At 43.3% G+C, this 14922-nt stretch overlaps 1 protein-coding gene across 1 annotated transcript in view; it reads right to left on the reverse strand.

Annotated features, from left to right (window-relative positions):
- LOC121875950 overlaps positions 1-14922 on the reverse strand; it is a 52914-nt gene that overhangs the window by 6927 nt on the left and 31065 nt on the right. The window contains 11 exon segments of the mRNA XM_042380750.1: positions 61-165; positions 602-613; positions 616-809; positions 976-1116; positions 3409-3549; positions 3700-3796; positions 5000-5135; positions 5436-5926; positions 7291-7415; positions 7610-7754; positions 10712-10882. Of these exon segments, the coding sequence (XP_042236684.1) occupies positions 61-165; positions 602-613; positions 616-809; positions 976-1116; positions 3409-3549; positions 3700-3796; positions 5000-5135; positions 5436-5926; positions 7291-7415; positions 7610-7754; positions 10712-10882 (1758 nt within the window).

Consider the following 14922-nt stretch of genomic DNA (forward strand, 5'->3'; position numbering starts at 1 on the left):
CCTGCCTCCCCCACTCACCCTGGTGCTGGTCGTGGTGGTCCCCCTGCCTCCCCCACTCACCCTGGTGCTGGTCGTGGTGGTCGTGGTGGTCGTCAGTGAAGGAGGACACCAACACCTCAGTATCCAGACCCAGCTGAGCCAAGTGGTACGTCAACTGAGACTCAACTGTTGAAATGGAAGGCTCTTGTTAGGTCTGAGAGAGAGAGAGAGAGAGAGAGAGAGAGAGCCTGCCTCATCATAGGAGGCAGGAACCAAACCACCTAAGTCTGTAAACATTATCACTCAGGCAAGACACCCATTGTCTTTATGATGAATAACTAGACTAAAGCGACACTTGTATATAACTATAAATAAGACCCGAGTGTCTGTGGCACTATTGTTATTAAGTGACACCATCATGATGCATAAATTAACTTGTTCTAATGTATAAAGGGATGACACAGCCTAAAATGTTGACTGACCTACACAACAGTGCCACACTTGACTGACCTACACAACAGTGCCACACTTGACTGACCTACACAACAGTGCCACACTTGACTGACCTACACAACAGTGCCACACTTGACTGACCTACACAACAGTGCCACACTTGACTGACCTACACAAGGGACTTGCCCCAGAGGAGACGCTTCCAGGCGAGGCACTGGTTGATGTCCTGGAAGGAGTTTCCCTTACACACACAGTTGGTGTGCAGGTCAGTACCCAGCAGGCTAAGCATGGCCTTGGTACACTCCTGATGTTGGCCCGCACACCTCCCTGTCATAGTGTCCGCTGCACACGACAGTTCGTAGTGCTCCAGCCTGTACCTGGTGGTTAGTGGTAATTACTGGTGGTTAGTGGTACTTAATGGTAGTTAGTGGAGTCTGGCAGTGGTTGGAGGTGAAAGATAAGACAGCAGACAGTGGTACATCAGCTTGTATTATGATGTTGAGACTTTCAAAATTGCTAGTGTCTCTTGTAGTTGTGTCTTACCTGCAGACACGGTCACTACGACAGTCACGGCCGAGGTTGTGACACTGGTTATCTGTCATGGAGTCTGTCATCAGCGCACAGGGCGGATGAAGACGTCGCTGCCCGCGCATACATCGTGCCTGACTCCTCTCACTGTCGTTCCTATAATAATAATAACACTAATAATAATAATAATAATAATAATAATAATAACACTAACAATACTACTACTACTACTACTACTATTACTACTACTACTACTACTACTAAAAATAATAATAATAATAATAACACTAATAATAATAATCATAATAATAGGTCTTCCTTCAGTCTATGCACTATCCCCCTTCTTTAGTCTTACGTCGTGCAGATTAACTTTCAGAAAAATTATGCTGGAATTCCAATTAACTGGAGGTAAGGAAAACAATTAAGTAAAAAGACGAAACTAATTTATCTCCAACATGACGATCAAAGCAGACTGTGTGTTGATAGTAGACAGAGAGACTCACACAACACCAGGGAGCGAGGGGCGAGAGTGTATTCAATAACATTTATTACTTAACGTGGCAGAGGAATGTGATACACGCCGAGAAAACTGCCATGTTTACATTAGACAAGAGTGATAAAAAATTGCACTACACAACCCAAGCTCGCCAGAAAGGACCGTAACTTTCCTGGAAAACTCTTTCAGCAAACCTTCTCCAGAGAATGAGAAAAGTTTGTTTATTTACCAGCTTAAGACCCTCGTAAGTAGCGGCAGTCTGTAGGGCCGGGCGCCTCCCTGGCAGAGGACGATGGCTGCGGCTGCCTCACTCACAACCACCAATGACGCTCACTCTACCTCGCGTGACAGCAGTAGTGTGGTTATGGTGGTAGTGTTGGTTGTGGTGATGGTGGTATTGGTGGTGGTTGTGGTTATGGTGGTAGTGGTGGTTATGGTGGTAGTGGTGGTGATGGTGGTGTGCTTCACTCAGTATCATGTTCGCAATTTTTGACTACCAACTCATTAGTGGTTATAACACAATGCAAAACTCGTCCCAGGCAGCGCTCCCAGGTGACGGGATGGGGTACACGAGCGCTGTCAGTGTATCGTGAAATACCCAGCAAGATAGGGTAGACCACAGAGAGGAAAGTTACAGTTATCAGAGCAGTTTGAGTCGAACCCGGGGGTAATGGCATCAGGCCCCGAGTGTTGCAGACAACTTCCCGCCTCAGTGACACACCCGCGCGGCGCGTTAGGGACACACCCACCAGATGACTCCATTAAAACTCAGAACATGGAAATGAAAATCATACAAGGATCTCAGTTGTAAAAATACGAGACGATTACACGAACACTACAGAAGAGGGTGGGCGAAATTGTCAAGAATATTGTGGTGAGTTAAACAGACGTGAACCTGGAAACAAAACAAAAGAATCGTTTAAGAAAAATTTAAAGTAAATGTTCCAGAAGCAACATTAGCCTCAGCAAGACCAGTAATAAAGGCGTACAGAACAACAAAGCCACAAGTCGTGACAACCTCCCCCCGCGGCGCTGCTCCCACACCGGGAACAACATCTGCAGCGAATAATTTACGACGTCATCACGGCTGTACGAGGAGGAAGATATCCGTGATGGTCGGAGGCTGAGACATAATAATGTCACTTCACACAACAAGAGCTGCGTCAACCACTGAGGCGTCGCTCTATTAAAAACTTCCCAGGAAAACTTACCATATTTCTCCCGAGAAGACAACAAGTATCTGCCGAGGAAAGTGGGCGACCATTACTGTGGCTTTAGAAAGAGGAACTTGGTCATATTTAATAAATAACCACTCACGGAAGGTTAGTGGAGACATAACAAAGAATCATGACAGCTTCTCGTTAATTGTAAAGAGACGTTTGATAAAGTACAGAGAACACCACTGTGAAACCTACTAGAAGAATTTATAACCTGGGCAATGAAAACACATAACAAACAACTGTGATAACAACTAAGCCATCAGGACACCAGGAAGCGACCCCCAGAACAGAAGGTGAGCGTTGTACCCACTCGCCAGGCCCCAACTTTCTGTGTGCAATTAGGAAACAATAAAAGAAAATATTACAACACTGGCAACAGACCAAGACAAGATTGTTTAACTTTGTATTGGAGAAAGTTTCAGCAGCAGCGGCGGCATCCAAAGAGAAATTGTGAAAACCTAACAATAAAAGCCCAGCAAACACCAGATGACGTAGACCTGATGGTGGTGAGGTGCTTGGGTCTCGTCGAACACATCTTGAAGGAGTTGCACATCCCTTCTGCCGGCTAAACAATCTTCCTTATTTTACACATCCCTGATAATTGTACTTCACCGTGAGTCTAAACTAAGAGACATCTGAAGGTGATGGAAACTTTTAGACTTGCAGGTAAAGATGGCGTCATATTTCTCCTCCCTGGAACACTACATGAGAGTGAAATGGTGAGAGACTGACCTACAGACGCAGAGGGCGATCTTAAGGGCGAGGTCTTGGTTGTTCTCCATCAGGTACTTGTAGATGTCCTGGATGGAGCTCCTGCAGGCGTCCTTGTGGCAGTAGGCGAAGTCACACTGGCTACTCACCAACTCCAGGTGGCTGCCAGAGAGAGGGAGTTGATCAGTGTGTAAGAGGAGTGACTAAGCTGTATAGATAGTAGATATATTTTGTAGATAATTTATTTCCAAAGTATCTGACGCTGGGACACACACACACACACAACCATAACAATCAACGGGTGTTAGTTACCTTCGACAGCCAGACTCAGCCACACAGTCCTCGAGGGCGGAGTGACAGGTACTGGCCACGTGCTTCAGCTGCTCCAGAGACACGTTGTGGTCTGCCTCTGTTTACAGCGTCACCGGCGGGGGAAGAGGAACAACAACAATGCCATCAGAGAGGGAAATGGAACAACTCGATTAAGAGATGTTGGATTTTTTTTCTCATTTTAATTTGGATATTTTGTGTTCAATATTCCCAAATTCTATCAATATAATTAATAATAAGTGAATGAATTAATATTAGAATATATTTAATTAGAGGAAACATTAATTTAGCAGTGTAAGTAACATCACTCTGTACTGTACACTAGTAAGGGAGCGGCTGTGTTGGTACATCGCTTACAATACAGTACATCACCCAGGTTGGTTAAGTGCTAATGTGCTTCAAGCTGTACACTGTGCTTCCCTCCCTCCCAACATGCCCAGCCATGCCGTCAACCCCGTGCTGCCCTCACACTCACCTGTCTGTAAGCTGAACCACTCATAAAACTATCCTCACATAATAATGGATAATTCACATAATAATCATCTCAAAATTATAAATTATATAACCTGATAATATGAGCCGTCTAGTCTAAATATAGTCATCAGTTCCACATTATACAACAGATACCAATTATAAAGCACCGTTAGCATTTCTTTATGCGTTATACTGTATTATGTAAACAAACTTTTGGTAATACTGTACCAAGGCGAAACCAAAATATACGTTATATGTTTTTTTTTCATACTAAAATGTGTTGGGAGTTGTTTCATCTTGTTTATGTAAATGATGACGTAGACCGCTTTAATTAGAGTTTACTTTATGAATCTAGAATGCAATAGTGTCCCGCTCATGCTCTATTGTTTCACGTTATTAATTTTTTTCCCACTAAGAATATTTGAAGTTCTGATGATTGATGATTTTAAAGTAACAATAATATGTTTAATTTTAACATCAAATTTACCTTCATTTCTTATTATCAATTTTAGTTTTGAGATATTTTTTTATTATTCAGAACGGAGCTAATTACTTTCTGAAATAGCGAGTAATTAAAATTCTCAACAATGTCAACACAAGCGCCGCGCTGCAAAGAACTACACGAAAAATTAAATCAACTCGACCACCTGTGCTGGCTGTCAGACTTTACATCTCACAGATTCTTAAGTTAATTTTCTTCCTTTTAAAACTGGGAATAAAAGAACACAGATACTTACAATAATTTCAATGTAATTTTATTGTTATTTCAGCTGTATCTTTTTGTATTTTCCTTAATAATTGAACATACGAATCTCTGAGACTGCCATAGTGGACGACGCCTTACTACAGACACAAACACAAGCTATATAATCTCTGAGCGGTGCTGGTGAGAGAGAGAGAGAGAGAACTGGTGCGGTGACGGTGAGGATAGGTGCCAACTGGTGCTGGAGAGATAGGGTAGTTGCGAGAGGTTTAGGTGCCATAATAGAGTGCCGACGGTGAGGATAGGTGCCACACAATTGGTGCTGAAGGAATGAGGGAAGGTGCCAATAGTGGTGCCAAGAGGAGGTGCAGAAAGTTAGTCATGCAAAGTGCTTTCCAATGGCGTTCCTCAAAATAAAATGTGCTGCGCTGTGCTGAGGTCAACAAAGCGTTAAAAATGGAAAATCTAAATTAGTTGTTTTGTTGTGGTTAGTTGTTGTTATATTGAGTAGAGTGGTGTTGGTGTGGGGAAGCTGGACCACTCTTGTAACAAGGCGGTGAGTCAGGAAGGGGGTGACGCTGCTAACTTGGTTGGGTGGAACTGTTGCCTCGAGATAGACGACAAACTTAGGAGAATGTTTTATTTTAGTACTGCGTTGTGTGTTAGTTATATATAGAAGCCAGGTGTAAGGTGCACTTGAGACAGGTGTGGCAACAGGTGTGAGGTGCACTTGAGACAGGTGTGGCAACAGATGTGAGGTGCACTTGAGACAGGTGTGGCAACAGATGTGAGTATTATACAGGTCAGATTTACGCATGTGACGGGCGGAACTGTGGAGGCACGTACTGGAGGCCGGGAGGTGCTGGAGGTAGTGGTGGATGGTGGAGAGGGGGTAGAGAGGATCAGCGTGGGAGGAGGAGATGATGAGGAGCGTGGCAGCCCCTGTTGGCACTGGCACCGGCCGGGTGAGCTGAGTGCTCAGGGCGGCACTCACCCGAGACATAAGTGCCACGCGCCCCTGATAACTCTCCCCTGTAAGGTGACACCCACACGTCACTAACACGTCACTCACAAGTGGTACTTACACGTATCACTCTTAAGTGGTACACACACACACTCACGCACACGGTACTCCCTGGTGGCACACACACACACACACACACACACACACACACACACACACACACACACACACACACATGGAGGTAATTAAAACGATCAGGTAACTCAGAGTTCTTATTGTGTTATGGTGAGGTCACACACTGTTTACTCTGAGTCTTTATCGTGAGGCTCCCTGAGGTCCCTACAGTCTCCTACCCTTTAAAAAGCTACAATAATAACAAACACTGCCAGTATTCCTCCTGCCTTGGATGAGAAAGGCAGCCTACCCATCTATAAGCCCTGAGACTCACTTCTTACCATGGTCATTAGCATATTGGTTTATTTCTCATCAGTTTATACGTTGAATTAAGAAGAAAAAAAGTAAGAACAATTATGCAAAATGGAAAGTTAACTCAGATTCTTTTTCACATTCTTTCGACTTTTCTCGTTAGTTGTGTAAATACAGAACTTGTCAGACTCACGAGTTAGTCTTCAAAAAATGGGAGAAGCGACGTCACCACAGTTAGTTCAGAAAATATACGAGTTAACTAAGAGATAAATCATTACCGTCTACATTCTTTAAAAAAACCAGTTATTACAGTTAGATCTAGTGATTGTTAACTGTTATGTGTTGCAGTGGTGATTACAGGAGCTACCAGGAACTATTCATAAGTAACACGAACCACCAGGAATCATTCATAAGTAACACGAACCATCAGGAACCATTCATAAGTAACACGAACCACCAGGAATCATTCATAAGTAACACGAACCACCAGGAACCATTCATAAGTAACACGAACCACTACTTACAAATATCTGAGACGTTCTGTGGATCACTTAACATAATCTAAATCTAAATTCTGGAAAAAAAAACGTAAATACAAAATAAAAATAAAAAAATATATAAAAATAGTATAAATTATTACTGCGAATTATATTAAGTAATAAAATATATATTCCTGATTGGGTTAAAGTTACTACATGAGTCAGTTAATGATTAAGAGATATAACTTGAGGGTAATTGATGATTTGTTATGGCAGTGTTGTTCTCACCTGTATGGGGGGGGGGACAGGTAAATAATTAATAGGTTGGAATAATAATGAGATGAATATGGGAAATAATTTGTAAATGAAGCTCTGTTGCTTGAAGGAGATAGAGTAAGAGAGTGAGGAAGTGAGGAGAGGGAGAGAATGAGGAGAGTGAGAGAGTAAGGAGGTGAGGAGAGTAAGAGAGAAGGAGAGAGTAAGAGAGGAGAGAGTAAGATGTGTGATAACAGGAGGAGGCGACTCACCCACACACGGGTTCTCGTTCACCAGGGAGTAGAGGCGGGAACACTTCTTGTCGTGATCGTCAGGACAGATACATCCCAGTAGCGGCGTCTCTCTCAGCTGCAGCCACGACTTCATACAGTCCTCCCTGCCAGGCGGGGTAGAGAAGAGGGTCTTTATCACACACACAAAGTCTCTAGCCTTACAACGCCCTCAAAGGTGCCGACAAAACTTATTATATTGGTATAGACAGATAATTTAACAATGTTACTTTCATTGGCATAATAACTGTCTTTACCTCACAAGTACCGTATTCCAGGTAACACGGAACATATCACTCACCTGTCTGGATTAAGGCAATGTCTCTCACGGAACTTGCAGGTACTACGGAACATGTCAAGCCTCTGTTTACACCAAGGGTTGTCTCGGCAGATGTCCGCAGCCTCTCCACAGGTAGGAATGAACCGGAGTGGATGCATGTCTACTTCTGATGAGGTAAACACACAAGGCACATCACACTAGTGCGGCATTATGAACTTGTGAACTGAGTATCTCTTTTATCTTGTTCTGCTGTCAAGTGTATCTGTAGTGAGTGTCAAGTTAGGTAATTGTATATTGAGACGTTTATTTTAAATCTGTGTCTGTCTGTTTGTCTGTCTGTCTGTCTCTTTCTCTCTTTAGCCTGTAGCAATCTTGACCTGCAACACTGTATTCTGGCCTGTAACACTGTATCTTAACCTTTAACACCTCCCCCCTGGACCAGACAGACAGATAGCGTGGGTATAGTGCTTGTTGACTCAATGAATCAAGTCATTTAGGCAAAGTTCACTCTCAGGCCGGCCAGAGGGGATACTGACCTGGCGTTATTCTTCATGCACACAGCCAGTCCGAGAATACCTTTCATTTTCAAGGTGAGAGAGAGAGAGAGAGAGAGAGAGAGAGAGAGAGAGAGAGAGAGCGCATCAGTATTCAGTGCAGTCGTAGCATTAGACAACAACTCGACGCTAAGACTCTGCCAGCTCCTGTGGAAGGCGGGGGAGGTGCCGTGAGTCTGTACACGCTCAGGTCGTTCTCTCGGTCTTGTGGTTCTTCGTCATTAGGAAACTATCCTCAGAAGGCTCTGATATTAAGCCCAAGTGACTCAGTATTAGTGTGGCCAGCAGAGTGTGGTGAGTGAACACACCACAGTGGCAGGGTGTGGTTAGTGAAGACACCACAGTGGCAGGGTGTGGTTAGTGAAGACACCACAGTGGCAGGGTGTGGTTAGTGAACACACCACAGTGGCAGGGTGTGGTTAGTGAACACACCACAGTGGCAGGGTGTGGTTAGTGAAGACACCACAGTGGCAGGGTGTGGTTAGTGAAGACACCACAGTGGCAGGGTGTGGTTAGTGAAGACACCACAGTGGCAGGGTGTGGTTAGTGAACACACCACAGTGGCAGGGTGTGGTTAGTGAACACACCACAGTGGCAGGGTGTGGTTAGTGAAGACACCACAGTGGCAGGGTGTGGTTAGTGAAGACACCACAGAGGCAGGGTGTGGTTAGTGAACACACCACAGAGGCAGGATGTGGTCAGTAAACACACCACAGAGGCAGGGTGTGGACCCACAACATTGACTGTTTGGTAATTCAACACGACCGCAAAATCGTAATTGTTTACGCCGCTCCACCTTCGTCAGGGGAACTTATGGACGCCCCAGGCCATCCACGTCTCTCCTCCACCCGGATGTAACTGACTTGTCTGAGGTCGTAGTCACCTGAGGATGTCAGCTCCACACACCCACATGTATTATTATAAAACATAACATTTCACCTGTTGTGTTGAAGGAATCCCTGGTGAGCATGGTAGAGAAATAGTGTTGAATGACCAGCCCTTCACTCAGTTTACCGCCAATCCTCATGTCAAGAACCTACACAGTCATACCCGGGAGCTTCAGGTGAAATATATCCCCCAGATGAGAATTTATTTAGTAATCGACGCTGAGAGTTAACTGATATTACATAAAATGACCAGACGAGGATTATGAGGTAACCATCCAGGCATCCACACACAAGTACAGCATCAAACCATTTCTCGTACGTGAAAAAAAACCCACACAAAACAAAACAAGATAAACTGGACCTGAGGACGAGTCGGCTCCCAGATAATTGGATTATTAAAAGAGCGTCAATGTTGGTCTCCAGACAACACAACTCTATCACCGGGACGACAAGATGGAGCCGCTCAATCCAACACCCATGATAAAGCTGACTTATTGGGCCACTCACTTTACCAACCAGTGTTGTACTTTCCCTGGCCAGCTGTGTTGAGGCCCTCTGAGGGGGCGATGGCGCAGGGAGTAGTATACGTTATCTTGAGTCACCTGCAACGAGTCAATCCTTATCGCCTGCCAGGTTACCACAAGGTGATTAGACCAACTTGCTTCACATATAACCAAGTCTATTTTGTATAATATTAATGGCCAAATCTGCGGTAGGAGGCAAATGTGTTTTCCCAGTCCCCAGCAGACAGTCAAGCAGACTTCACAATAATAGACTGGTGTCGCTGCTGTCGATCACTGAAGAAACTTTTACTGACAACTTTATTCCAGCTTACGAAAATGTTTTATGGTGAAAATTGCCAGTGAATGACATGTAGTTTGGTGTTTAGGAAACTTCGATGTTAGTGCTCTCTTCCATAACCTCTCAACCAAGTGGCAACTGAGAGAGAGAGAGAGAGAGAGAGAGAGAGAGAGAGAGAGAGAGAGAATTACCACAACAGGGTGTGCTCAACCGTATTAAATGAAATGAGTATCAGGGGGATTATGTCGTCAGGTAATATATCTCTGCACAAAACAAATAATATATATATATTTGTTTATATATATGAGGGCTTAAACAGACAGCCAGACGTACCTTAAACCCATGATATAAGTGGAGCTCTGTGGTGACCTTTGACCCTGGCGAATGTGATGTTTAAGGAGGTCAGAGCTCAAAGGTGAGGGGGGGGGGGTCAAAGTTGTAAGTCAGGCTGTGGGGTGTGTCGTGTTGATCACCTGTTTAATTATCATCTAGGCACCTGTCTCTCGTAATTAACAAGAGACAGGTGAGAGTTCCCAGGCGGATGTGTAATAAATAATACTCTATACAGTTTATACGCCCTGCTGCGTATAATCTGCCATCATTCCATTCATGTTTTATACACCACTAAACGGGTTTATGGATGCTATTGATTTCACATCACCGAACTATTACAGTAAGTGATCTAGCTCAACCCCCCCTCTCTCTCTCTCTCTCAGTTGATCTGTGTGTGTGTGTGTGTGTGTCTTATCTCTTGGCGTGTGTGTCTTTCCCTCGTCTCTCATTTTCTCTTTATCTTGGTATTCTTTAATCCTCTAACTTAAGACAATAAACCTCTCTATCTTACCATTTTGCTGACACACACACACACACACACACCTTACCTCTCCTGGTGACGAAGACGCAGGGGTGGTCGAAGACGAGGTCCCTGAAGGCGTTACACTGTGGGTCGAGTCTTGGCTCCTTACAGAGACAAGTTGGCCTAAACCATGGGAACTGAACCAACGTCCTCAGTGCCGCCTGACACCTCGACACTGTCACCGTAGAACAAGCCACTGTAGGGGGAGGGAGGGGGGGGGTGGTTAGTGTCCGTGAACGAGGATTTTTAAGTCTTTTTTGTACCAACAACAATAATAATAATAACAATAATAACGTAATCTTGTAGGTCGTGTTAAACAGAGTCCACACTAGTCAGGTATATACATTCAAAGAGCCTCTGTACAGGTAGTTACTTGTCAACAGTGTGGTAGCACCCTCGAGCCACACACACACACACACACACACATCTCGGTGCCCCTCGTCACTGTGAATCAATGAGCCCAGTCAAGTCCACCTCATGACTTATCAATAAACGAATGGTGTAACTTCCCTTCGTCCCTCTCTCCTTGCTATCTCCTTCCTTCCTTCCTTTCTCCTCTCACCTTTGCTCTCTCCCTCTCTCTTATCCTCGTTATCTTCCTCCCTTCTCTGTCTCTCCTTCCTATCTTCCTTCCCCTCCTTTATTCCTTTCTTCAAACCCTCCATCTGTCCCTCCACCCCTCTCTCTTCCCACCCTCCTACTCTTCCTCACTTCCCTTCCTTTCTCCACCCATCTTCCTTCCTTCCCAGCTCTTCTTCCACCTCCTCCAACCTTCCCTCTCACACCCCCTCCCTCTCCCCAGCTCAAGTCATTAGAAACTCCTCAGGCTCTTCACAGAACAAAAACATATTATATGTCACTTTATAAACAAACCCAGAACGTATTAACACCTGACGCTCCTATACATCAAAGGTCCCCAAACTTACTAATTAAATATTCAAGCTTCTTCATCATATTGTAATTTACACTTGAAGTTTGTAAATATCTCGGTAATTTACACTTTACAGGGTGATAGTTGTAAAAGTTATTAAATGAATATCTGAGTTTATATTGTAATTTACACTTGTTTGTATTTATGTCGTTAATTTACACTTTATTTCACCTCACCAAGTCATTACCCAAGACGAAGAGGAAAAACTAAGAGTAAATTTTCAAAGTCTTCACAAGTCTTTTTTTTAATGTTAGAGGTAAATATTTAAGTTGAGTGTAGACTTAAAAGGTGAATAGACGCGACAACAACAACTCTTTTAGTCTTATTTGTTGATTAATATTCATTTTTATTCCTAGGGATTTGTTATAGCCTTGACTATCCTGTAAGAAGTATTTGGAATATTTTAATCTGATTTCCTTCGTGTCTTTTATTTACAAACGTCTAGTCACACATAATCTTTACCTAGCGTGACCTGACCTGACCACACGCTTCCACAGCTTGACTCTTCGCTGACCTGGATTCCTCTCCCCCTACCCCCGTAGATATCAAACCAACAACACACGCAGCCTTTGACCGAGTGACCTTTATAACAAGTTCACATTGACCTTTGTAACAAGTTCACATTGACCTTTATAACAAGTTCACATTGACCTCAAGTTCACTATAGACTAAAGAATCGTAACAATATTCCTTCCTTGTAGTGAAGATTATAATAAACTCTATGACTAATTCCTATAATCTCTAGTGAATGACCTAGTTTCTTCGGGACGGTGATGGAGAGAGAGTTTGACCTCGCCGTGACCTGTCAGCTGTTAATCCCTGACTGACACACGCTGACAACTCGTGACCATAACACTCCCACCACCATGTTCCTGACGATTGCCTGCTAACTGACATGTAATAGTACAGTAGGTATGGCGTCTCTCTTATCTCTCTCTTTATCTCTGTCTCTCGGCTATCTCTCCTTCTGCATTACTCTTCCTCCTCTCCACCCCACTTCCTCTTTCACCCTCTATTTCCTTTTCTCATTTACCTCTACTTTTCCTCCTCCTCCTCTTCTCCCCTCCCATCTCCACATCACCACTCCACACCCCTCCTCCCACTCCACACCTGAAAGCTAACAGGTACAGAACAAGGTCAACTTAATTAACTCACAGTAATGGAAGAAAATTTTTTATAAACACAAGTAAATAAAAAAAAATGGAATGGAAGATTAATTACAAAAATAAATGAGTTTTGAGAAAGAATTTGATTTTGGTGAACAGATTTTCGTCCAAATTATTAAAGCAGGTGAGGTTAGGTTAGGTTAGGTTAGCATTGGTTTAGAATAGGTTAGGTTACGTTAGGACAGGTTAGTTTTAGGTTAGGGTGTCTAATCTTCAGGTGAAATAAGCTAGGGTGTGTATTCTACAGGTGATACGATAAATAAGACTTATGTATTTACAACTCATAATAAACTCAACCTGACATGACCTCCGCCCACCACCTACTGAACCTTGTAACTTCATCACCATCCTGACTTACCCCCTGACCTGGCTGACCTGACCCTGGCTGACCTGACCCTGGCTGACCTGACCCTGACTTACCCCCTGACCTGGCTGACCAATAACTCTACCTGTTTCCTGATTGACCAATAACCTGGCTGACTTCTGACCTGCCTAATCAATGACCTACCTGACCAATGACCTGCTCCCTCTGCAATCGGTTGTCAATATGAAAATAGCAACAAGTAATTAACAGGATGACAGGTGAAGTGAGGACAGGTAACATTTATCTCAGGTGTGTGTGTGTGTGTGTGTGTGTGTGTGTGTGTGCGTGTGTGTGTGTGTGTACTACTACTACTAATGATAATAATAACAATAATAATAATTACAAGATTGCTAATTTGTTTAAATTCCAATTACATATTATATCCGTATTTAACATAAGCCTTAGTAGCGTAGTAAGTGGTAATGGGACCAACTAACCCTATTTAGTGCTACACTTGTAAAATCCAATTAAAATGTTAACTTTAAGGACATTACGAGAATTAAACACTGACTATTAACTTTTAACTTTACCTGAATAATTTTAACATATTTACGATGTGATAATACGTACGATATAACGCTGTAATACGGACGATATAATACTGTAATAATACGGACGATATAACGCTGTAATACGGACGATATAATACTGTAATAATACGGACGATATAACGCTGTAATACGGACAATATAATACTGTAATAATACGGACGATATAGCGTTAATACAGTGAAAAGGACGATAGCTGACAATACTGACATCGAGTCTACATAACAAATAATAAACTTCTACGACAAGTATTTTAAGTAAGTACTTTTTACCCAAACTTCATCACGATTTTGTAAAATGTAAAAAACTAAAATTATCACAGCGTTTGAAATGTTATCAGTTATCAATAAATGTCACTTGTAATCGTAAGAAAAAATGATTTTTATTTTTATTTTTTAAGAATAATGTATTGATGAATGGCCAGAGTACCTCGAAAATATTTGGGGTAGTGTGTGTGTGTGTGTGTGTGTGTGGGGGGGGAGGTGACACAGCTTGGACATGTTCTCCTGACATAACACTCCTGTCTCAAGTGACGCATTTGTCTTGTCTTTATAATTACACACACACACACACACACACACACACACACACACACAGAAGCATAAAGTTTCCATGGACTGAAGACGAACTGGGTGTTCCTCTACTGACGCGGCCGAGGTAATTTTTGACCATGGCTGCAACTGCCAGGGCCTCCTCCCTACCAACACCAACTCTCTCCGTGACCCCGTGTGAGCTGAAGGAGCCTGCTAGGACCTCGTGATGGGTGAGATAAGCAAGTACAGACGATGACAACCCCGAAGAGAGAGAGAGAGAGAGAGAGAGAGAGAGAGAGAGAGAGAGGTCCAGCCAGCACTGCCCTTAGCAACTAGGTATGAAGGCGCCAGCATCAGGTTACAAGACAATTTATGAGACTGGCTCCCCGACTACCTGAGCTCTAGTTAATTTGTATATATTCATATTTTTTTATTCCCTTTTGTACCTGTAACTGTTATCATCTCTGTTTATTGTATATTTTCAGCGTTTTGGCAGCCATGTTATATCAATAAATCGTTAATTATTATTATTATTATAACACACAGACAGACACAGACACCAAAATCGCATTAAAACTACACAACACGACACGCACCTTCGCCCCCTCCCTCTCCCTCCCCTCCTTCCCCCTCCCCCCTCCCCCTCCTTCCTCCTCTCGTCCCCTCCCTCTCCCTCAACTAAACCTAACACCGA

Source organism: Homarus americanus, unplaced genomic scaffold (assembly GCF_018991925.1).
Source record: "Homarus americanus isolate GMGI-L3 unplaced genomic scaffold, GMGI_Hamer_2.0 scaffold33468, whole genome shotgun sequence".
In the NCBI taxonomy this organism is placed as follows: domain Eukaryota; kingdom Metazoa; phylum Arthropoda; class Malacostraca; order Decapoda; family Nephropidae; genus Homarus; species Homarus americanus.